At 37.6% G+C, this 22,589-nt stretch overlaps 1 protein-coding gene across 4 annotated transcripts; it reads right to left on the bottom strand.

The window, feature by feature from the left end:
- Nucleotides 1-1,601: 1,601 nt before the first annotated feature.
- Nucleotides 1,602-18,968, bottom strand: SERBP1 (SERPINE1 mRNA binding protein 1). 4 transcript variants are annotated; one of them, XM_025983250.2, is made up of 8 exons: nucleotides 17,972-18,968; nucleotides 14,186-14,336; nucleotides 13,202-13,342; nucleotides 13,002-13,073; nucleotides 12,290-12,409; nucleotides 8,949-9,126; nucleotides 5,735-5,908; nucleotides 1,602-3,818 (listed from the first exon to the last, which is right to left on the bottom strand). In XM_025983250.2, exons 1-8 carry the CDS (start codon nucleotides 18,282-18,284, stop codon nucleotides 3,762-3,764), a joined length of 1,206 nt encoding a protein of 401 aa, XP_025839035.1. In that variant the 5' UTR covers nucleotides 18,285-18,968; the 3' UTR covers nucleotides 1,602-3,761. The 4 variants fall into 4 exon arrangements, with proteins under 4 accessions (XP_025839035.1, XP_025839036.1, XP_025839038.1 ...); XM_025983251.2 differs by having other exon boundaries at nucleotides 12,290-12,364; nucleotides 13,002-13,091; nucleotides 17,972-18,926; XM_025983253.2 differs by having other exon boundaries at nucleotides 12,290-12,364; nucleotides 17,972-18,917.
- Between the last annotated feature and the right edge of the window lie 3,621 nt (nucleotides 18,969-22,589).

The raw sequence follows: 22,589 nt of genomic DNA, 5'->3' as shown, positions 1-22,589 counted from the left end.
TTAAAAATGCAAACGTATTCTTAGCTCATCAACTGTTCAAGAGCAGGCCACAGGCTGAAGTTTGGGGATCTAGAACCTAAACACTCATTTCCAGTGTTCCCTTCCTGAGGCCAGAATCTCCATACCTCTATTTTTATACTCTAATCATTTTCTGAAATTAAGCTTTTCCTCCTTAGTTACAATTTTTCTTTCCTTATATTGATTTCATGAATTCCTCTCACCCTGAAACAGGCTCACTTCAATCAGTCCTCATACCTCTATTTATCTAACCTAAAAATCAAGTAGGATTTTCAAGGTGAAGAGAACACCTCTCCAAGGTAACCTAGGCTGAGCAAAAAGAAACCACCCCAATTCCTAAAAGCTGTCACTTAATATAATCTTAATGATACAGCTTTGACAACTTTGCAAATCAGGTTGATAAATTAGTACACTATAATTACTAGGTCTGAAAATTTGGTAAGCAATCATTTTACAGCTTGTTACTAGATATCCTGTAAAGTGTACTAGTAATCATTCTGGGCTTTCTCCAATTAATTTGGAGATGTGGCTTCTGTTTAGACTCGCTAAACACAGGTAATTTCAGAATTACGGATGTATGGGTTGGAAGCTAAGTATTAATTTACTTTCTTTAGGAAGTATAATTTACATGTACCTGAGAAACCTAGAATTTGCATACCAGTTACTTCAAAGTTGGGAAAGATGGACATTAATATACCTGACTTAAATCTTACCTTGAAGTCACAATCATTCAGGTTCCAGAAGCTTCACACTTCTGTTTTAACCTTTTAATAGCTGTTGGTTCCTTCCACATGTTAGTGCTCTAAGATATGTTTTAAATATCCAATACATTATAGACTTTGTATGCAACTACCTAATGGCACAATTAAATTTTTCAGTGCAATGACCTCTAGCAACAATTAGAAAAATAATAAAATCAGAGTACTTAATATGCCCCCTCCAAACCCATACCCAGAAATAAGCCCCAAATATATTTACAACCATGGAGATGATGTGTCATGCTTCCAGTTTAAAGTACAGTAAAATAACTAGATATATAATACCTATGGCACATTTAAAAATCTTTCCTGATTCCACACAGGTCTCCAAAGACAACTAAATGAGAAACTAGATCCCAATCATTTCAATGCAAGCTGAAAATGTCTTAATATGAACTCTCGCATTATTCCTATGTAAAAGCATCAAAGATAAGTGTTCACTAAAACATTATATCAGCTACCATTATTTAGAGATGTGTATTAAGGGATTTTTTTAGTATTATATTATTTTTAAAAAGAGTGGCATTCAGTATGATTAACCTTAACACTTATGTAAATTACTAAGAAATGCCAATTGCCATGTCAGTCCTTGAAATTCATTTTACAAGTTAAAAATTCAACTTTCTAATTGTAGTAGGTATTATCCCTTCCAAATGTGATCTGATGGCCTGGTTTAACAAAAACTCCACACAGACAAACGCTAAATATAAGGGGTGGGGGGTGGGGGGGAGATGAAATATGATTACCTTGGAGTGCACACACAGGTCAGAAAACATGTAACGATATATGGGTTCCTATTTGATTGTTTTCATGATTTTTAAGAAGTGAGCATGAAAATAAAATCTTTATTTTCAGTTATTACCCACCAATAAGAGAAAGTTAGGTTCACAGTTTTAGCTCTTGACACAAAGTGAACTAGGAGGCAAATTTACATCCATCAGATACAACTAATGGACCAACTTTTTAAAGTTGAGGCTATCTTGAAAGCTTGCAACATACCAGATATTGCTGTATTCTCTAGTGACAGAATGCCAGCAATGGCTGACACTAAGTAGAACTTGTGAAGTGTTTTTAATAGGTGTTTTCTATATGTTGCTAAAAATCAAGAGGCTTATAAACGCGTTACATGTCCAGAAACAAGTTAAGATACTTGCAAGTCTAACCACAATGATTTAGGAGTGTATGTTGCAATCTCAAGAGGGGTCAATAGTCCATATGGACTAAATTAATACTTGCCTCTGGGTAGCAGGTATGTTTGTAAATATAAAATTATATTAGACATTAGCACCAGTGCAGAACATGCTCAGCATAAGATCCAAAATACCAGCACAAAAGTTTATCCATCATTAAAAACCAATTACCTCCTTCCTAAGATGTCCAACCAGCAGGTAACTAGATTAATAAATCTAATCCAAATGAATTAACTCTTGTACTGTACAATTTCTTTTAGGAGTATATGGGAGAATGAATCAGCTAAATAGCAGACATTTTATGATTTAAGATCTTCAATATTTTAAAACTGGACATTACCATACACAGGTAGAAAATACTGAGTGACAAAAGATCTTTAAAACTGTACATGAAAATTCCTTTCCTGTTTACTAATAAATGTGGCATAAGAGTAAAAAAAAAAGATCCTAAAAAATCTGTTGATAATTCTCTCCATGTATGCTTTAGTAAGTGGTGATGCTCCCATTTAAGGAATCCATTAATCTAATTTTCTAATGGAGGAAGAGGTCAAAGATACTTATCACTTTCTGTGGAACAGTCATCTATCAACTTAAGACCAAAATTAATAGCAATATATGAAATTCAGAAACAGTAAAATTTTTGGTATATTTCATGGATGGTGCTGCTGTTCCAACCTTATAAAGTAAAGCTGTCTGCTTTCCAAATTCTAAAAATTAACATACTCCCCCATCTTACCATACAAACCAGTGCCCTTTGGTTTCTTTAGAAAAAGGAAAGGTTTAAGGGTTATTGATTATGGAAGAACAATTTTGATTTGGGACCTTCCACACACACAAATCATACTGAGTGGCCAGACACTTATTTTACACAAGTTTAAATATTATGCAGTAGCCAAATCAACTTGTTCCACCCACCCTTTGGAGGAAAAAAAAATCCCAACACCCATAAAACTACTTCACTTGATAGGATGTGTATCAACAATAAGTAGCTTAAATTTTCAACAATAAGGTGTCTAGTCTGGTTTTTAAAATGGGAAAGTCACACATTTTAAAAGTAAATATAGTTGAAATTGTGAGTCAATTATAAATTTGAATCTAATGAACCATGCAAGAGCAAGGGTTAATAAACCAATGTGCTTTGAATTTGTTCAAGTACTGATATTTCTGTATATAAAGATTTAGCATATATAACAGCTATCATGAGAAGTGAAAAAAAGATTTTCCCCAGAAATGAAAATATTAAAACTAAGTTAAAATACATATAGTATTAGTATTCCACACAGCATAAAATTTGACAAATCAAAGTTTACATGACCCAGCTGACCATGTGTGAAAATGCAAAGCAGGTATTAAAACTGATATTATGTCCAATATTTAAAACCAGTTTGTAATTGGGAGAACATCTAAATCCTTAATTAAAAAACACAAATGAAGTGAAAGCTTTAAACTGGTACACACTGTTCACACCTATATTTCAAGTTTGGAAATGCATATTTGCAAGCAGCAATACAAAAGTATTCATGAAGAATGCATAATCTCTGAAAATTATGAAAACATCCCTGCTACCAATACATTTCTAAATACAAAACTGACTACCATATTGTTACTTCTGTGTAGCGAGAGAAGTTCATTTTCAAAACAGATAAAATTCAGTCTTTAGGTGTGAATGGTATGAATGACAGTCTTTTTTTTTTTTTTTTTTTTTAAATTCTTAAGTCGTTTGGGATCCTTAAGCATGCAAAACCTCAGATGGGATGGGTCCACAAAGGAACCAGGGTTGTCTTATGGCATCCAGTTAAGCCAGAGCTGGGAATGCCTCAGGGTCATCTACATCAGGAGCAGAAGCACTTGACTGAAAAAGAAACAAATCAAAATTAACAATTCTCAAATCTTGGATTACTAGTGTCTACATTTAGGCATATAACCCTAAAAAATCTTGACATTAAGTACTATGTAAAAATGTGTCAAAGCTTTACTGTTAAGGATCAGGACCATAAATATTTGCAATGAGTCTTGTCCTGAATGTCTGTCAAAACCTAGGACGGGGGATCCCTGGGTGGCGCAGCGGTTTGGCGCCTGCCTTTGGCCCAGGGCGCGATCCTGGAGACCCGGGATTGAATCCCACGTCGGGCTCCCGGTGCATGGAGCCTGCTTCTCCCTCTGCCTGTGTCTCTGCCTCTCTCTCTCACTGTGTGCCTATCATAAATAAATAAAAATTAAAAAAAAAAAAAAAAAAAAAAAAAAAAACCTAGGACGGGATGCCTGGGTGGCTCAGCGGTATAGAGTCTGCTTTCCGCCCAGGGCATGATCCTGGAGTCCTGGGATGGAGTCCCACATTGGGCTCCCTACATGGAGCCTGCTTCTTCCTCTGCCTAGGTCTCTGCCTCTCTTGAATAAATAAGTAAAATCTTTTTTTTAAAAAAGGGGGGGGGACCCCCTGGGTGGCTCAGCAGTTTAGCACTGCCTTTGGCTCAGGGCATGGTCCTGGAGTCCCAGGATCAAGTCCCAAGGTAGGCTCCCTGCATGGAACCTGCTTCTCCCTCTGGCTGTGTCTCTGCCTCTCTCTCTCTCACGAATAAATAAATAAAATCTTAAAAAAAAAAAAAAAAAAAAAAACTAGGAAAATTCTTTAATATCGTGGGTTTAATTTTCTAATAAATCACACAGGTAGATTCACCTGTGTATGTATGTATGTGGACTTATGTATGTGGATTCTTTTTTAGTATTTTATTCTCCTCACTTGCTAAATAAGAATGGCATCAATTTGAAAGCAGCCTAAGAAACCTATTATATATAATGATTCATTCATCAATGTTAGGAAGGGACCCAACTGCTATTTACAATCAAAGAACAAGTAACAACAAAAATGTATTAAAAGATCCATACACACAACACTGGCCCTTTAAAAAGCCTAATGTTCAGATGAAGAAAAAGAAATCACTCCATTATTACTGGTGACCATTCTATGATATTAAGCTACCACTATAATACACTGACAGATTCAATCAGGTCCCCAATTTGCATATCAGGGGTTGAGAATTCAGGAGGACGTCACTGGTTTCCTAGCCAGAGACCATGAATTAACCTAACGCAAAGGTTACTGCTAATACTTTAATTTCAGTCATTAACAGCATATACTTTGGCATCAAATGATCAGAGTAAAAATTTATCAATCACTAGGTCTTCTATCAAAATATTTAAGAACCTGTCATATACACTGTATGAGGCATTAAATTATAAAGAGGACAAAAATGAATCCCAGCTTTCAACACTGCAGTCTAGTTTTTTCTAAAACAAAAAATAATAATCTAGGAAAAGTGCCAATAATCATCCGGTTAGTGTCACACAATTATGCACACAAATGCTACACTGATACTCAAAATGTAGCCAAGAGTCAAGGCAAAGGAGGTAGTTGGCATTTCAAGTAGACTTTATAGCTAAAGCTCAAGTTAACTTGGTTCCCTCAATTTCCTCTTCTGTAAAATGGGGATATCAATGTAGTAATAAGAATGAAATGCCATAGTACATAAAATACCTAGCACACCACCATGACCAGCACCAAATACTCAAAAAAGTGAAAATTTAACTTTACTAGCAGCACTATTCAGTCAATTTAAGTGCTTTTAAGCAAAAATACAGCCTAAAATGTAATTTCTTGAAGGTATATCTAACTACTTCTTCCTTCTAATCCTAGCCCCAAAAGGACCCAGGGCACTGATTTACCAAAAGAGGTCCTCAAATTACTTTAAAAAGAATTCTTAAAATTACCTTGTCAGTTCTGCTGCCACGGTTTGGACGTCCACCACGCCCACGGCCACCTCGTCCTCCCCTGCCACCACGTCCTGGGCGGCCAAGGTCTCCAAAATTGATCTCCAGCTGAGACGTTATATCATTTGCTGGCTTCCGGAAATGATGGTCCATAACCGAATCTTCAGCATGAGCCTAAAAATTTAAGAGTAGGTCATGGGGTGATTAACAGGAAAGCAACACTGCAAATTTCTAATTACTGAGGTTTCTCTTAAAAAGACCAAGAATCGGGATTCCCTGGGTGGCTCAGTGGTTGTGTCTGCCTTTGGCCCAGGGCGTGATCCTGGGGTCCCGGGATCGAGTCCCACATCAGGCTCCCTGCAAAGAGCTTGCTTCTCCCTCTGCCTGTGTCTCTGCCTCTCCCTCTGGGTCTCTCATGGATAAGTAAAATCTTTAAAAAAAAAAAAAAAAAAAAAAGACCAAAAATCCAATCTGTACTTCGTGAACAAATACAACAAATGATAATTTAAAAATATCAATGCCACTACAGGTAATATGTAAACTTGGAGATCAGCTGTGATCTTAAAGGATGAATTCCTTTCACTTTTCTCTTAAATTTATAAACTATATGAGATATTGGCAAGTCTTGATCAGAGGTATGTAATCACAACCACTCAAGTCTCTAGGGCCCATTTGAAACCTACCAAATCATAATCTTTAGTGAAGTTTGGGTAAGTACATTTTAAATATGTCCTTCAGATTAGATTCCAATGTGAACCCCTGATGAAGACTTTTGTACAGATTGCATGGGAGGTCTGTATCAGTGATTAATACTAAATCACTTTTTGAGTTTTAAAGAAAATTCGGGCTCTGTGCTCTTCCAAGTCTGACTTGGGAAAACTGCAGAACTACAGACTCAAAAGTGAAATCAGGGAACCTTGAAAAGCTATAAGCACAAATAAATCCAAGCCTTAAATATAGCCAGGTAACCTTAATGTCAACATATTTGTGAAATCCAGGTCCTCCTTTGTATTTATATATAAGGTATACCACCCACTCTGTAAAAAAACAAAACAAAAGCCAGACAATTTTACACGGCTTAATTCCTAATTTCTTCCTGTATGTTTAGAATGAATAAATTTTCACCTTCTAGTTCCAAACTTTTCTTATACTACTTTGGAGTGTGTTTTAGTTTTTCTAAATGCAGGTACAATCCTTTTCTGAAGGAATAATGAACATTTTGTTCTTTTAAAATCCTGTAACACCACAACTGTTAATAACTTACCACTCTAAGTACCAATGAATTTTATATCTGCGTCTTCGCCCCTTTGTCTAATATCCAAAATAATTGTCATTCCTTAGTGCTAAGCCAATCTAAAGGCAGTAGATGTTCTTCTTAAAATATCAACTTTAGGGCAGCCCGGGTGGCTCAGCAGTTTAGCACCGCATTCAGCTCAGGGCCTGACCCTGGAGACCTGGGATTGAATCCCACATCGGGCTTCCTGCATGGGGCCTGCTTCTCCCTCTGCCTGTGTCTCTGCCTCTCTCTGTGTGTGTCTGTGTCTCATGAATAAATAAATAAGATCTTTAAATATATATACACACACACACATACACACACACACACACACAATCAATTTTAAATTAATGTTTAAATGTAAATCCAGAAAACCTGCAAAGTCATTTATACATACTAATTGTTTGCTATTGCAAAACAATATTATCAATTCATTAATTAGAAGCATTTAAGTTTCTAGGAAACAGAAGCAAAAAAACCTAATTGATATACTACTGAAACACCTCAAAGGTTTTATTACAATAATATGGAGGAAGTTTAAATGTTGGTGAACATCCCTTTAAGACAGCTAGTAGGATAAATCTGCAGTTTTTTTTTTCTAGAGCAGTGAATGATAATCAGGAAATAAGAGCTTTGGCTTCAGCTCTGTCAATTAATACCCTAATTCAGTTATTCATAATCAATTTCACATTTTAATTTTAAAACTTTCTAATTATATATAACGGTTATTTCTGAGAAGCTCAATGTAAAAATATGATACCTAACCTGATGTCTACAAAATGCATGAAGAGACTTCAGAGTAATTAATGAATCAAGAAAAATGTATCAGTATTTTGTGTATGTGTCTTGTTTTTGAGAAAAGTTGTCAGGACCTCAAAAAAGTTACAAATTACGCCAAAGGTACCTTAAGTAAATCTTTTCCATATTAACCTAAGCAGTTTAATCATTACTACAAATTAACAATCTCCCCAAGATGAATTTTCATTGTTTCTTTAATCAGGAATACTTTAACCCAGATACACAACTTTATCTGCAAGAATTATAAAAATTTTTTTTAAATAAGCAAAAGCATTCAAATGAAGCAGAATGTCTTTTCCGACACGACTTCACACTTTACAACATATCCCTGTTTATATTATCTTATGGAGTCAATGTTGTTAAAAAATCATTTCTAAACCATAAGTGTCTCAACCTTAATTTTATTTTACAATGTTCCAAGTTTGTTTCACAGCTATTTGTTTAGAAAATGAAGATGCAGTATCTCATTGAATCTTTTAATTATACTACCTTAGTAACATTTCAATTTAACTTTATGATTAGAATCTCCTACTTGCATAAGCCTTAAATGATGTAGCAGTGAGACTTTCCTCTAATAACGTGCTCCAGGGATTACCCAATCAAAAACCACGAACATACCTTTCTCAAGTATTTTCATTAGTAAATTACTTTGCTGGTTCTTATAAGACATCAGTCCTCAATAAGTACAGCATCATTTATTAAAAAGTCTTGATCATTATAAATGACAAAGGCAGAGAGTTTGAAAAACTGAATACTGATGAAGCTACGGTCTTAGGTTAAACCATAGGAAAATGCAAACCTTTCAACAATTCAGTTAGGCAAGATTTTAAAAAATATTATCACAACTTTGAAAAGACCTACCTTATTTCTAAAACACTAGTAACTGTATGATAAACACCTGATTGCTTTCTAGAAAAAAACAACAAAACCACCACATTAAATACATTATTGACTGAAGGACTACCTTTCTTGAAATATATGGTAATGCAGTTTATTTCCTTTTTGAACAACTTATCTACCCCAAATGATCCTATGTAAAGCTTTTATTCTTTATAAACGGATTAGCCATGTTTTGAAAAACTATAAATACCATTCAATAAACATCTGAACATTTTCAGACATCACAAAATTTAATTTTACCTCTTCACTCTTTGATTTATGAAGAACAAATCCCTTCTTCCACTGCCCATCAGCACCTTCATTTGGTTTTCGGATATTAAATTCTACTTTTGCCCGATCCTTATTTTGAATAGCTTTCCACTCATCCAAAGTCATTTCTTTTGGACCCTCTTCCTTTACTTCTTCAACTTCGTTCTCCCTGCGAAAAAACATGTTTTATAGCGGTAAGGGGCTGATAAAATCTTAACTTATGATCAAAAGGAAGAAGTTAATCTTGGCTTGGTAATCTTTAAAAGATTATCCAAGAACAAGAGGATACAGTCTTGTCACCCAATGGTTAACACATAACTTGGTAGAGGCTAGAAATTCAGTGCTTGTTGAATTGTGAAAGCATGGATAACTGAGGAATATACAATTCAACTTCATAAACTATGAAATGATCAACTATCGGTAATAAACAATCTTTGTCTTTATCCAAAATATACATTTCTTAAAATCACACTACTTTAAAACTGTATCCTTATGTGATTAACAGATGACCTAGCTTCTCCTAAAACACATGTAACAAAAATAAAGGCAATCATCTAGGACTAGATGATTGTGAACTAAAATCCATATTTTAGAGTATGAAAGAACTGTTCCTCTAGCTTTTATCAACATTTAACAGCAAACAATTTTAAAAGCCAGGTTCCCACAAATCCAAAATCTTATGTTCAAAAAAAAAAAAAAAAAAAAAAAAAAAAACAAAATCCTATGTTCTCCAAACTTTCAAGCAACCTGTATATGGACAGGAGAGGCTGTGGTTTCACTGGTTTTGGAACCCTCCACAAAACACAGCAGTTTCAGTACTGAATACTAAATTAGTTATTTCCAAATACAAGTCTCAGGATATAACTATTATACACTATCCTTTTCCCTATTTATAAAAACAAAGCATGGGCCTAGGAATTCATTATTTTAGTCTAATCTCAACTTGCAATTGTCACCAAACAAGTTGTTTGCTATTTTGGGAGCTCTGATTCCTTCCAAAGATAGCAGGTGATTCACTTAGCCTTACAGCTCAAATATCTGCCTTCCACTCTACTCTTCACCATTTGACAAATTCTATCTTAAAACTTCCTATACCAAGTTTACATTTTACTAATGAGATCTTGGGACTCCTGGGTGGCTCAGAGGTTGAGTATCTGCATTTGGCCCAGGGCATGATCCCGGGGTTCCAGGATCAAGTCCTGCATTGGGTTCCCCGCAGGGAGCCTGCTTCTCCCTCTGCCTGTGTCCCTGTGTGTGTGTGTGTGTGTGTGTGTGTGTCTCATAAATAAATAAATAAAATCTTAAAAAAAAAAAAAAAGATCTTGGCTATCAACATCAAGTCCAACTCTGTCACTTTACAAATGAGAAAACTAAAGATCAAGAAAAGGTCCTACTTACTCCCAAGTCATGACACAGCCAAGAATAGAACTTGGCATACCTTTACCACATCATGAAACCACAACACCTACCTTCAGAGGTTGTAAGGATCAAATGAAATTAAACAGAAGTCCTGGAAACTATATATGAGGGAGTTAATCAAAGTCATCCTGTGCTTCTTAAATCCATGCGCTCACATGCAAGATGCAACGCTATATTTGCATTCTCCCCTACCCTGGAGTAAGACTAGAGACTGCTCTAATATCACCTTGGTCTTTAGCTTAAAAACCCCTATTTCATTCCTGAAATGAATGAAGGATTTATTTGAAATACACTGTCAATATATATCATTTCTTCTGATAAACAGCTATAATCTTTGCAAATCACTCTTAAGGTCACTTAAACATGGGCTTTGTTAAAGGAACAGTTGTGTTGGGCATTGTTAAGTACTTATATTAAGGTTCATTTCAGTCACCTATGACAATTTCATTACCACTAAAAATTATGACTTCATACTGTTTTATATAAATGAATTTATATTACCCCAAGTTCAACATATACTTAATACCATATATTTTTATCTACTCTAATAGTAAATAAATTACTATTCCTTCTTTCAACAAACCAACTGAATGGAATATGGACTAGAATATACTATTACCAGTAATGGTTCACTGTAGGAGTAATTCTTGGAGAAAAAGCAAAGAATCCCCTAATTTAAATATCCTCCAGTTAGGAGTTACAGGCCCTCAATAACTGGTAATTCCATACTTTAAACCATAATATTGTAAGAAATGACTGGCATAGAATTTCTGCCTGGGTTGATGGAAACTAGAGGAAGGCATTAAATCACTTCTACCAGAATAACTTGTTATCATTACAATTCTTCCACCCTTGAATAGAAACTTCAAAACCAAATCTTATACCTAAAAACTCAAAAAATGAAAAGGATTAAGAAAAGAAAAGCCAGTGAATCGATAACATATTCTGGCCTTTTGCTCTCCCCATACATTTTAAAACAAGCCAATAATGCTATGTTCCAAATTCTATGTTGATGGAAAGAAAAAAAATTCCAGAGAAATTTTAAAAAGGTCACACCTTCTGGTTTAAACTGTCTCAGAATAGAATTTATATAAAGTTCAAAGGACTTTGAATTATGTGTTCTAAATACTATAATTTCTCTGGACACCTGGCTGGTTAAGGGGATGCCTGGGTGGCGCAGCGGTTAGTGTCTGTCTTTGGCTCAGGGCGTGATCCTGGGGTCCTGGGATAGAGTGCTGCATTGGGCTCCAGTGCTGCACTGCATTGGGCTCCCCTGCGGGGAGCCTGCGTCTCCCTCTGCCTATGTCTCTGTCTCTGCTCCCCCCCACTCTCTCTCTCACATAGATAGATAAATAAATACATACATACATAAATAAATACATAAATAAAACCTTAAAATAAATAAATACTATAATTTCTCTTATGACAACCATTTGGTCACATTTTTAGAAATCCCCAACTTCAGCTTCTAGTTCCCACTTATTCAGAGTCTGGACAGCCATCGTCACCAGGATTACTCATTACAACTTCTCTCCGAAGTAAAGTATAGCTAAGTAAAATGCAGGACAACTTATTCTTACTCCCAATTCCCAGGTTAAATAGTTAATTTTTGTTCTTATGGCAAACAGGTATCACACTTAAATATGTATTCCTTATCTTTTCAGAGATAACAATGGTATTTTCAAATAGAAATAACCATTCTATTTTTCAAACCGTTATATAGCCCAATAAACTGAATGTGTAAAGCATTCCTCTAAATAGATACTATTTGAGGAATAGGGGTACAAGTCTCCTGTTAAAAGACACCAAATAATAGCATTAAATCTATGTTATTTTCTTGGTAAAAACCCAAACTACTTCCAATGCTATGGAGTAAAACCATACATAAAACCACTACCCGTAAAACCACTTACTTATTTTCAGTGTCTGCAACTGGATGTTCTTCACCTTCAGGTGTTTCCTCAGTCACATTTGATTGATCCAAGTCACTGCAATTATAAGATATTTGTTTCTGAATGTATTTTGGGGACTCTCTAAGGAAAAAAGAAAGAGAAAAGCAGCTAGGTCCATTTACATGTAGCTTAAGGATTCTTTTTACATATTTAAAATCCTCACATTCCCTAAGACCCTTTTCTTACTAAACTTACTTCCCAGTAGACCTCTAAGAAAAAATAATTTAAAAATACATTATGATCCAAACTATAGTTCAAGTATTTGATTTAGAAAGTAGCAGGACAGAGTAGCTTCCTCTAAAACAAAACTTCCCCAGCCTATCAAATTCTTCTAATGACCATAGGGCCAATTGCTACAATAGGAACTACTAAAAGCACACAGAGAATCAGAATACCCAAATAACTTAAATTGTAAGGTTTCAGGAAAAGCTATATAGCCATATGAAAAGAAAAATTCATGTGTATCATAATGTAGAAAAATTTGTCATATGACATATTGTACTCAAACATATCCAACAAGATATTATAAGGAAGTTGCTCTGAGATGAGAGCATTTGTTCTTGTCCTGGGGACAAGTAAAATATAACAGTTATGCTTAAACTCTAAAACTCTAATAAAGCATAGAATCAATCTTATTTAAAAGTTATTTATTCAGAAAATTCAGAATACCAACGTTAATTCATCTTTGACAGTTCCCCAGTTGTGAGATCCGCTACCTCCACGTTTGTCCTCATGCTTCAGGCCACTGTAATGTGAAAAAGAACTAACAAAACTGAGTTAACATAATACTCTTTAATTCTAGAAACTCAAATTTTGTTTTATTAAAGAAGTAAATTCCAATGTAAAAACAATAAAAACCAATATAAGACTTACGATCTATCACTTCCACTATGCCTATCAAATTCACGTTTGCCACGAGAATCAAATCCATCTCCTCGGCCCATTCCACGTCCGCGGCCTCCTCGACCTCTTCCAAGACCACCGCGGCCTCGAATAGGCCGGTCAATAATCGGTCTATAACAAATAAAAAATATATTTCCAAGGTTTTCAGGAAGGGGGGAAAAAAAAGAGCAAATGCATCCAAAGGCTCAAATGTAAAAACATATTTACTGGCTAATAATTAACAGTTAAACACATGTTTTAGAAAATTTAAAACAGGGGAGCCTGGGCAGTTCAGTCCGTTGAGCATCTGCCTTCAGCTCATGATCCCAGGGTCCTGGGATGGAACCCTGTGTTGGGTGGGCTCCCTGCTCAGCAGGGAGTCTGCTTCTCCTTCTCCCTGTGCCTCTCCCCTTGCTCGTCTCTCTCAAAAAAGTAAAACTTTAAAGAAAAAGAAAACTCAAAACAATCTACTTCTAAACACATAATCTACTTTTAAACACATAAAAGAAATCAGGACCAAACAAGAACATTTTTGTTTTCTCTGAAACTTCACTACTAGTGCCCATAACTTTCCCATGATTATTCATGTTATAATCCAGTAAAACCACCACTACTAATACACTTCAAAATTAAAATAAACACAACTAACATGCATAATATGAGTAATGTTTTGCTATAAATAGTTCCCCAACAGGAAGGGCTCTCCTGCGAACATCTGGGGATGACAAGGAAAAGAAATTGTCCATTCATTCAACTGAAGTGTTTCATTACAAGAAATCCAAGACTGAACACAAAAAACTGATACTAAAACGTTCTTAGTAGAACAATGCATGCACTCAGATATTTCTCTGAAAAACTGATAAATGTAACCAGCCACACTGCTACCTTGCTAATTATGCCCAATTTATAGCTTTGCGTTAGTTAAGGTATGACTCTATAAACTGACATAACATGAAGAGATTAAAAAGATCTTGCCTATCAACTGAAAATTCTCCTCCTTCACCCTTTTCTTCAAGTGGCTTTTCAAATCGTCGTTCACGAGGTGGTCGCCTTTCTGGTCTCCTATCAATTATTTTCCCTTCACTCTGCAGCTGTTGATCAGGTCTTCTTCCAACACGTCTTATTCCTGAAATGATAAATAACCTGCATAAGCAAATTATTTTTGCAAAACAAAAAAAACTAGGCAGACTACTAAAAGATGAAAAAAAAAAAAAGCCATTCTTTTAATCCAGTAAGGAGCACTTGCTGCTGAAAAAGGCAAAAACTGGGCATCTCTATAAAATATAACAAAGTATCTAAGAAATTCCTATTAAAGACAACAAACTTGTTTCAAACTTGTTTAGTTTGCCAAATCATGCCTCCCCCCTACCTGTAACTGACTTGAAAGTCATCAGGGTAGCCACTATTCCCCATCACAAGATGCCAGTGTCTTAATTTAAAATTCTGATTTTTAAGGAATTTTAGGTATATGATACATTTCGGCTTTAAAGATATTAAAAAAGATTAACACCACTGGCCATTCATTAGTAATACCCAAGGAAATCAACATACTCATCAGATAAGGACTCTCAGAAAAAGTGAAGGCCACACTATTTACATGATCTGAAGGAAATAAACTACAGTAAAAAGTGATAATTCTATGAAATTACAAAACTGAAAGGAAAACAAATAGCACTGAAGGTTAGATCTCCATAGTATCAAATAACTAATTAACCAGAAAAACGTACTGTTTTCCTCTATTAGTTTTTATATATGTATTCACATGTTTCTACCCATATTCATACACATGCACTAAATAAAACATAATGCTATGCAACTAGAAAATAGTTCAGTTGTTTATTAGAGAGCTCTCTCTTTTTTTTGCTCTAACAGGTAGGTTTCAAAAGAATCTTTAAAAGCCACACACAGACACACACACACGGACCCCCTTTAAAAACAGTATTTAAGCAATAGAAACTTGTGGCACTAAGTGATGGCTGATGCATTTACTGATTTCCCCCTGTATCATTTTTTCCTGTTGGTATCTGAGGCCCACAAAGGCAACCAACATGCATTATCGTTGGCCTGAAGTAAATAAGTTCATGACTGTAAAATTTCAGGTATGTTGTAACTCCCAAACCATAATTTCTTACACAGTCAAAAAGCAGCTGAGGAACCGATTTTATAGCAAGATCTTAAGTTGACTCACTCTGATTCCTTCTAAGAAAGTAACCCATCATCAGTATATATCCCATCATACAGTTGCTTGTAACTAAAGTCAAAAGGTAAATATCAAACTGTTAAATGAAATTTTAAGGTCCATTCCACATAAACTCTCAGGATAAACCACAAATATTAGATCTTAAGGCATCTTAAACAAATGTTGTCAAAGGTATAGTGTATTGGGGTGGAGCTATGGAACCAGTCCTTACAATGATATCCAAGCCAAACACACCCAAATGAACAATGGCTTCCTTCCTCACCCAATTTCACTATTATGCCTACAGAACCTAAAAAATTTACTAAATTTCACCCAATGACTGACATTTAAAAATTCAAGCTTCTCTTAACCTACTTGTATGTACTTGCAAACTCACTGGATTTTCAGTCGATTCCAGGCTTCGGAACAAAAAAAACCAAAATTTAAAAACGCCTTGGTCTACATTTTTAGCGATGACATTCTGTGGTGTCAGTTCTCAAATTCTTCAAATGGACAAAAGACAAACGACAAAACTCTTATCCTGTTAAATACTGTATCTAAGGTATGTCTAGCATTTGCCAGGACCTATATTCAAAGGCAAAGATCACATCATCAGGTAGCAATTTCTCCCACTGCACGAAGTGGATAGACTTTTTACAGGTCTACCCTTCTCCAATGCCCCGAACATCAACTGACAGGTAGTAGGGTCTGAAAAAAATCTTTTTCATTCAACACTTCCCTTTTAAGACTATATTTTATGCAATTTAAGAGCAAGACTGCTATGTATTGCTGATCTAAGGAAGACGTTGATAGCTAATATGGAAGTTTTCCCAAGGAAAGAGTACTAAATGGTGAACTCCATTCTGGTTATAAACTCATATAATAATTCTCCACCTTTGTAATTTAAAATCCTAGGTCCCAGGTTAAGTGCTTACCTCCTCCAAGATGGGCTTTATGATCAAAACAACTGAGGGGTTTAAACCAGGCTTCATGCTTTAAACATTCAAAATGGGTGAAACACATCTACCTGGTACACTTAAGATTTATACATTAGGCTCAACGTTTTCAGGCACTTTTTTGGATTAATGAGATCAAGGAGGTAAACTTGAGCAAAAATAATTAACACAGGCCTGTGTCCCTTAACGCAGAAATTAAATAATTATTTAGCTGTGCTACAGGTTGCTTTAAAACTTAAGATGACTGAATAGATATTTGGTCTAAACGAAGTATACCCAACTTTCCAACACTCCAACTTCTGCTTCTCCCCAACCTGTAATTTTGATACAAGAATTAATTATTTGTTTTATTCATCATAGGTTCTTCATTCCAAGCATCACAGAAGTTCTGTATTAAAAAAAAAAAAAAAAACTTAAGCCAAAACCTAACACAATTGGTGATTCTGAAAATCAGTTGTATGCTACAAATTCAACTAAAACTAATGAGAAACCACTTCTTTCAGGAGCACGTGGCAGTAAAAGGTAATTTCAACTTTAATATAAAAAGGCAACTTTAAAGTTCCGGAGCTGATCGGGTACATTTTATCCTCCAACTGTTTTGCTTTTTTGTCCACACAGAAGGCAAACCAGCAATAAGTGAATGCAGAAATCAACCTCAAGACAACCCCGCGAAGTTTACAGTGACCTCTGGAAACAACTATTACCCGCCAATGAACCCCGACCATGCTTCACGCACATGTGGAGAAAAAAGCTACGGATTCAAAAGCGCTCCGCTGGGGCTAACGTTGTGACAGCCTCTGCACTCAATTCACCACGAGGCCCCCGGCCGGGCCACCACATGAAATATTGAGTGAGGGGGTGGGGTGGGGTGTCGGGGAGAGAGGACGAGCTCAGGATTTCCTGCAATAACCAGTCTTCGTTCAGAATTCCCGCTTCTGCTTACCACAGTGTAAGCACATTTGTCTTCTCAAAAGCTTAATTCGCTCCAGCAAGTTAGTTGTTCTTACGTGTTGAAGGGAGGAGAGGGGACTACAAGGCACATGGGGCACCTGAAGCCGTAGCCCACTCCACAGAGCGCAGAACTAGGTCAGGTGCACTCGGACCCCCGGCGTCTCACTGGGGGGTACTCCGCGCCCTCGTGGGACAAGATGGCAGGAGAGAAGCCAAGCGCACCTCAAAGCAGCACGCCGAGAGCGAGCTCCGAGTGGGAAGGGGCCGTGGACCCCACGCTTGCCCGTAACTACAAATGCTTCAGTCAGTGGCCAGCTCGCCCAGACCTCGGTCGCCGCGCCCGCCCGCCAAGGAATCCGGCGGGAAGGCAACAGCCTCCCAGGACAGCCGGCGCGCTCGAGCAGCAGCAGCTTATCTCCGGAGCACGCTCCTCCGCTCAGAAAATGAGGCGGGAAGGGGGTGACTCCAGGAGCCTCGCAGGTGGCTTCAACTTGGGGCTACCACGCTCCCGGCACCTTCGCGGGACCTGGCTTTTGTAGCGTGAGGAGAAATGGGAGGCAATCGGCGGCCAAGTCTCCCGCGGACCCTCGGAACTCCGAAAGCAAGTGGTAGCCGCAAGTCCCCCTCGCTCCTTCCCTCCATCCCGGTCTCCCCCACCTTCCACCACAGCTTTACCTTCTTTCTTAAGCGCCACGGGCGGCTGCGTCTCCTCTTTCTTGTCAACCACGCCAACGCTGGGGGGCAGCGGGTTCTTGCGGTCTTTCTGGGACTCTTTACGCAGCTGTTTGCCTGCCGCGTTGGAGTTGGTCTGGGCTGCGGCCTGAGCTGCGCTCTTGGCCCCAGGGCCCCCAACGCCGCCCCCGCCGGCTTCTTTTTTCTTGTTCTCTGCTGCCTTCAACACCTCAAAGGGGTCCGATTCGTCGTCAAATAACTGGTCGAATCGGTTGGTGACCACGCAGCCGAAGCCTTCCTGTAAGTGCCCAGGCATGATGGTGGCTCGGCGGCGCGTTCCTCCACGGATTGCAGCGGGCCGCGCCGAGCCAAGAGCGCCTGCTTCAGCTCTTCCCACAAGATGGCCGGGCCGAGAGAGGGGGGCCGGCTTCTCTTCCGGCGCCAGGCACACATCCGGGAGCGGCCAGCGCCGCACGGCACTATGGGGTATGTAGGCCAGAGTCGCTTCTCCTGAGGCGGCCCCCGGCGCCAAGACTACAATTCCCAGGATGCGTGGCGTGACAATTCTTCGCGCGCGCCTAAGAGGCGGGACCTCCCGGAGGGAGTGGAGCGTGCTAGCAGAGGGAGTGGAAGCGCGGTGGTGGGCGGAGTCGTGCCACCTGCTCCAGCCACCCTTAAACTCTCTGGGTCTTGAGCTACACCGAAAACAGGAAAACGTGACGGCGATTTTCGCTCGCGAAAGTTCTCTGTCTCTGGTTTTACTCACCCCGTCTCCAGTCCAGGACTAACTTTCCTCACCTCCGGGGGTGGGTCAAGGTGACTCCAGATTTTACAAACTTCTAGTGCTAGGGTGTTGCTGAGGTACCCCGCGGGCCTCGCGGAGGCAGGTCCAGATCCGTTCCAAGTCCCTAGCTGCCCAGGTGCTGGAGTCGCCCTCTTGCACCGCCAATAATGAATCGAGACTCTTGTGTTCAACGTGAGGAGGAATACGGTTTCTCTCGCGGGGACACGAACTCGGTTAGCAGAATTAATGAGAGACGAGCTGAACTGTATCACAGGGCGGTGTTGCGCGCCTTCCCTGAGTGTTGCGATGGGTGCTTTCATCGCAGCTAACTCCTAACAGTGCGGCACTAACTAGACAGAGGGCAAGCCTCGAAAAGCACTGTTTGTAGGAACACTTTCTGAAGTCAATCCAATTGTCCATTAGCGTCCGGGAAGCCAAGGATTAGGTGTTAGCAAAATGTGCTCAAGAAACGTTTTAAAGCATCCGAGTGTGTAAGGGTGCCGAGGGATGCAATGAGGGTAGGGAAAATATGTCAACAAATTAATTGCCATTACTAAAAGTATTGATATTAGTTGGGAATATTAAGGTCCAGTAAGGCAATAGATGATGTCAGTGCATATTCAAACATATTTGGTAACACTCTTACTAACTTACCCACTGTTACCACAAGCTAGGGAGTGGGGTAGGACTATACTTAGCAATTTTTATCTTATGTATAGATCCCTGGTTTCCTCAAACAGATCTTTATGACTATCAAGTGTTATTACAATAAGAATACTTACAGATAAGCCCCATTTAGAGGAATTGTGTGGCTATGAGTTTCTGAGGTTTACTTGTGCTCCTCAGAGAATTTTACCTATTAATATAAAAATAAGAATAAGTTTTGGGGGAAAAGGGGAGAAATTTCGAAATATTTTCAACTTCCTTCTCTCCCTTTCTTATCTCCTGGAATTTCGGTTAATCTGGGAAAGTTTTAAAGCCCACTTTTTCTTTTTAAGCCCACTTTTAAAGTATACAAATAAAGCTCAAAATAGCAATTCTTTCACATTCACAGTCAGTTATTATTTTATAAGTAATTATTTTCACTCATGTTTCCTTCTTCTAAGAAGTTAAAATAGTCCTTAAAAAAAGAAGTTCCTGCTACTCTCCATAGCGAAAAATATCGACTGAGTAAACCTCAAGGGAGGAGGAAAGGAGACTTCTTGGGAGATTTGTTACTCAAAGGCTTGAGTTGTAAAGTGACAAGTGATAAGATACCACTGATTAGAAATGTAGCCTAAAATATCAGGTCTCTGTAGCAATGCTTGAATCACATATTGTTCTCTGAAAAATATTCAGGCAGCTTCACAGCTTTATCTTTAGCAAGCTCTCCAAAGAGTTTTCTAGCAGTAAATGCTTAAAACTATTCAAATATCTTGATTAATGTTGAATAGTTACCTAATTTTAACAAAACTGAGAGTAAGAATATTATACGTCCTTCCAGTCCTCATTTTTAGAATTGTAATACTCCATTCTCAACCGCATTACAACTTTTTACCCATTTCTTAAGGATCTCAATCCCTTTTTGCTATTGCTAAATTAAAAATAATTGCTAACAATTCCTGCAATTTGAGCATTTACTATGTTCTTGACATCTTGTGCTAAGTTCCACATATGCGTTATTTCCTTTAATTCTCAGAACAACATTTTGAAGTAAATAGTATCATTTACAGATAGAGAAACTGAGGTTTGTGCCTCTCCCAAGTTCACCTTGTCTGAAACAATTCAAGCAGTCTGATCTCACAGTCTGAGCATCCAACTGTTATACTTGTGAGGGAAATGGCAGAGGGAACAAAGTCTTTCATCTTTATATTGCTATTACCTTTTAGCAAAGTAAAACTATTATTATAATACTTTGGGGACACTAGATATAGGCACCACATAAGTGTAAATAAAAGACTCTAATATTTAGTGTACTCTAAGTACATTATGCATCTTTAAAACAAAAGCAATAGAGGTGATACTTGTGAAGAAAAGGGCAAGTCCTCTGTATCTGAGAATGCAATGCTAAGTATAAAATTGCAAGTCTACGCTCTTGCTAAAGTTAGAATATCAAAGCTAAAAATAGAAATATTACACTATTTTGCCAACTCAAACTTACTTTGAAGTTTGATCCTCTTAATTTTAAACTTCCCTTCCTTTTATTCCCCTGCACTGTACTCTTAAAAAGAGATTTATTGAGATATTATTCATATACCCTATATAACTCATCTATCTAAAGGGTACTATTCAAAGGTTTTTGGTATACTCACTGAGTTATGCAACTATCACCACTCGCTGATTTTAGAACATTTTTATCACCCCCAAAAGAAACCAATACCAATTAACAGTCATTCCCCATTCCCTCCACCCACAGCTCTAGGCAACCACTAATCCACTTTCTGTCTCATAGGTTTAACCTATTCTGGACATCTCATAAATAGAATTATATAACGTGGTTTTTTTGTGAGTGGCTTCTTTCACTTAGCATGTTTTCTGGATTCACTTATAGTAGAGTAGTATCAGTACTTTATTTTGAATGAATAATATTCCATTACACAGATAGACTACATTTTAATTATCCATTTGCCAGTTGACAGACATTTGAGCTGTTTCTGCTTTTTGGCTATTATGAGTAATGCTATTGAGAATATTTGTTTACAGGGCTTGTGTGGGCATGTTTTCATTTCTTTTGTATGTATATCTAGGAACGGAATGCTGGGTTATATGGTAGCTCTACATTTAACATTTTGAAGAGCCAAACTGTTTTCCAAAGAGGCTGTACCATGTTACAATCCCACCAACAATTATGAGGGTTCTAATTTCTCCACATCCTCACTACTGCTTGCTTTGTCTGTCTTTTTTATTATAGCCATCCTAGTGACTGTGAAGTACTATCTACTGGAGCTTTGATTTGTATTTCCCTAATGGCTAGTGATATTGACCATCTTTTCATGTATTAATTGGCCATTTTTGTATCTTTTGGAGAAAATTTATTCAGGTTCTAATTGGTATATTTATCTTTTTATAATCAAGTTGTAAGAATTCTTTATATATTCCAGATTTCAAGTGCCTTAGCAGTTATTTGATTTGTAAATGTTTTATCCTATTTGTGGGCTGACTTTTCACTTTCTTAATAGCAACCTTTACAGCAGAAAAGCTTTTAATTTGTGATGAAGTCCAATTTTTCCATTCTTCTTTTGTCACTTGTATTTTTATTGTCATATGTAATAAGACTTTGCCTAAACCAAGATCACAAAGATTTACATCTATGCCTTCTTTTATCTATTTATTTAATGTCATCCATGCCTTCTTTCTTTTTTAAGATTTTATTTATTTATTCATGAGACACACACACACACAGAGAGAGAGAGAGAGAAAGAGAGAGAGAGAGAGAGAGAGGCAGAGACACAGGCAGAGGGAAAAGCAGGCTCCATGCAGGGAACCCGATATGGGACTCAATCCTGGGTCCCCAGGATCAGGCCCTGGGCTGATGGCAGGGCTAAACCACTGAGCCACTCAGGCTGCCCTAATGTCATCTATGTCTTCTTCCAAAACTTTTATATATATATTTTTATAATTTTAGCTTTTACACTTAGGCCTATCATCCATGTATTTATTTTTTTTAAGATTTTATTTATTTATTCATGAGAGACACAGGCAGAGAAAGAAGCAGGATCCCCGTAGGGAGTGTGACAGGGGACACACACGATCCCGGGTCTCCAGGATCACACCCTGGGCTGAAGGCAGGCGCCAAACCGCTGAGCCACCCAGGTGTTCCCTTATCATCCATTTAAAAATTATTTTTGTTTCATATAT

Source organism: Vulpes vulpes, chromosome 12, assembly GCF_048418805.1.
Source record: "Vulpes vulpes isolate BD-2025 chromosome 12, VulVul3, whole genome shotgun sequence".
NCBI lineage: Eukaryota > Metazoa > Chordata > Mammalia > Carnivora > Canidae > Vulpes > Vulpes vulpes.
This window is presented reverse-complemented; position numbering and strand designations above follow the sequence as displayed.

Bases quoted from the DNA above. Each gene is read 5' to 3' on its own strand.
- SERBP1 (XM_025983249.2), bottom strand. From the start codon at position 18,284: ATGCCTGGGCACTTACAGGAAGGCTTCGGCTGCGTGGTCACCAACCGA. The intron at 12,410-13,001 runs GTTGGTATTCTG...TTTTTTCCTTAG, and splicing joins ACTGTCAAAGATGAATTAAC to AGAGTCCCCAAAATACATTC. The intron at 9,127-12,289 runs GTAAGTGGTTTT...GTTTTTTCGCAG, and splicing joins GTTGCAGACACTGAAAATAA to GGAGAACGAAGTTGAAGAAG.